At 44.8% G+C, this 1,105-nt stretch overlaps 1 protein-coding gene across 1 annotated transcript; it reads left to right on the top strand.

Moving 5' to 3' along the window:
- Positions 1 to 188: 188 nt before the first annotated feature.
- On the top strand, positions 189 to 848 carry LOC111652344 (tax1-binding protein 1 homolog; the record flags this gene model as incomplete). The annotated part of the gene is made up of 2 exons (XM_023402595.1): positions 189 to 379; positions 693 to 848. Coding segments are annotated over 2 exons (347 nt in total), but the record flags the coding sequence as incomplete, so codon positions are not given.
- Positions 849 to 1,105: the final 257 nt, after the last annotated feature.

Here is a 1,105-nt window from a genome sequence, read left to right as displayed (position 1 = left end):
CGCAGTGTAGTAGTTTCTCTCCATTTGAAGCAGAACAGATGTAGATATTGTTTAAATGTTTTTACCGGGTTTACTTTCAATTCTTCCTGATCAACTGAAATAGGTACTACTTGATGAAGTGAATATTAAATCAAATTAGAAACGAAAAGTGGATTTAACACACACACTCTTATCTCTTTGCACCATAGGGTATTATGTACCAAAGTCTGACGGAGAGTTTTACCAGTTCTGTTATGTCACACATGCCGGTGACATCAGAGGAGCCAGCACACCCTTCCAGTTCAGGTCAGCCACGCCCACCGAGGAGCTGCTGACTGTTACCGAGGACGACAGCAACTCAGACATACTGGTCGTCACCACCAAGACCGGTCTGCTAGAGGTAGGCCACAGAAGACGAACATATTTCTTTATCAGTTTTCCATCTTCCTGGATCTTGATCCCCAATAAAGGGTCTTATAGCGAAGTACTACATCCCTACTAGATTCTCAAGTGCTGTTCTGGACCTGACCCTGACCTCTGACCTCACTGAGTAGGTGGTGGATGGGAGGACACATTCCCCTTTTGGCATTAATAAACTATTACATTATTGTCCCTCTAGGCTTCCATAAAAACAGCACACAATATATCATACAACATCAGTTGCCATTCTCGCCTTCTCTCTCTTTACCCTTAACTTCTCTCCTGCTTTATAGCGAGTGGAGGAGGCGCAGCAGGAGCGCAGGGAGCTGCTGAAGGCCATGCGGCTTCTGCAGGAGGAGAAACAACAGCTCCAGGAGGAGCAGAAACGACTGGCCAGGGAGAGGGAGCAGGAGAGGGAGACGTGCTGCCTGCTGCGGACACACAACCAGGTTAGAGAGGGGGGGTGAGGTCACGAGATGGCAGATCGGGATGTATGAAGACAGAGACATTATGTTTTTTTTCTGCACATATAATCAGTAACGAGGATTTAGGACGGACTAGATATAGTTTAGGTGTCTGCACGTGTATCTGAATAAATAAATAAAAAATAGTTTTTCTAATCAAAATTTAATTTTTTGCGCATTTGAAATTGAAGGTGAGGTAGTTTCAGTGTGTTTGTGCATGTGTGCAAGTGGGAGTGTGTACA

Source organism: Seriola lalandi, unplaced genomic scaffold (assembly GCF_002814215.2).
Source record: "Seriola lalandi dorsalis isolate HSWRI2012SDOR001 ecotype SW California unplaced genomic scaffold, Sedor1 jcf7180001973543, whole genome shotgun sequence".
NCBI lineage: Eukaryota > Metazoa > Chordata > Actinopteri > Carangiformes > Carangidae > Seriola > Seriola lalandi.
This window is presented reverse-complemented; position numbering and strand designations above follow the sequence as displayed.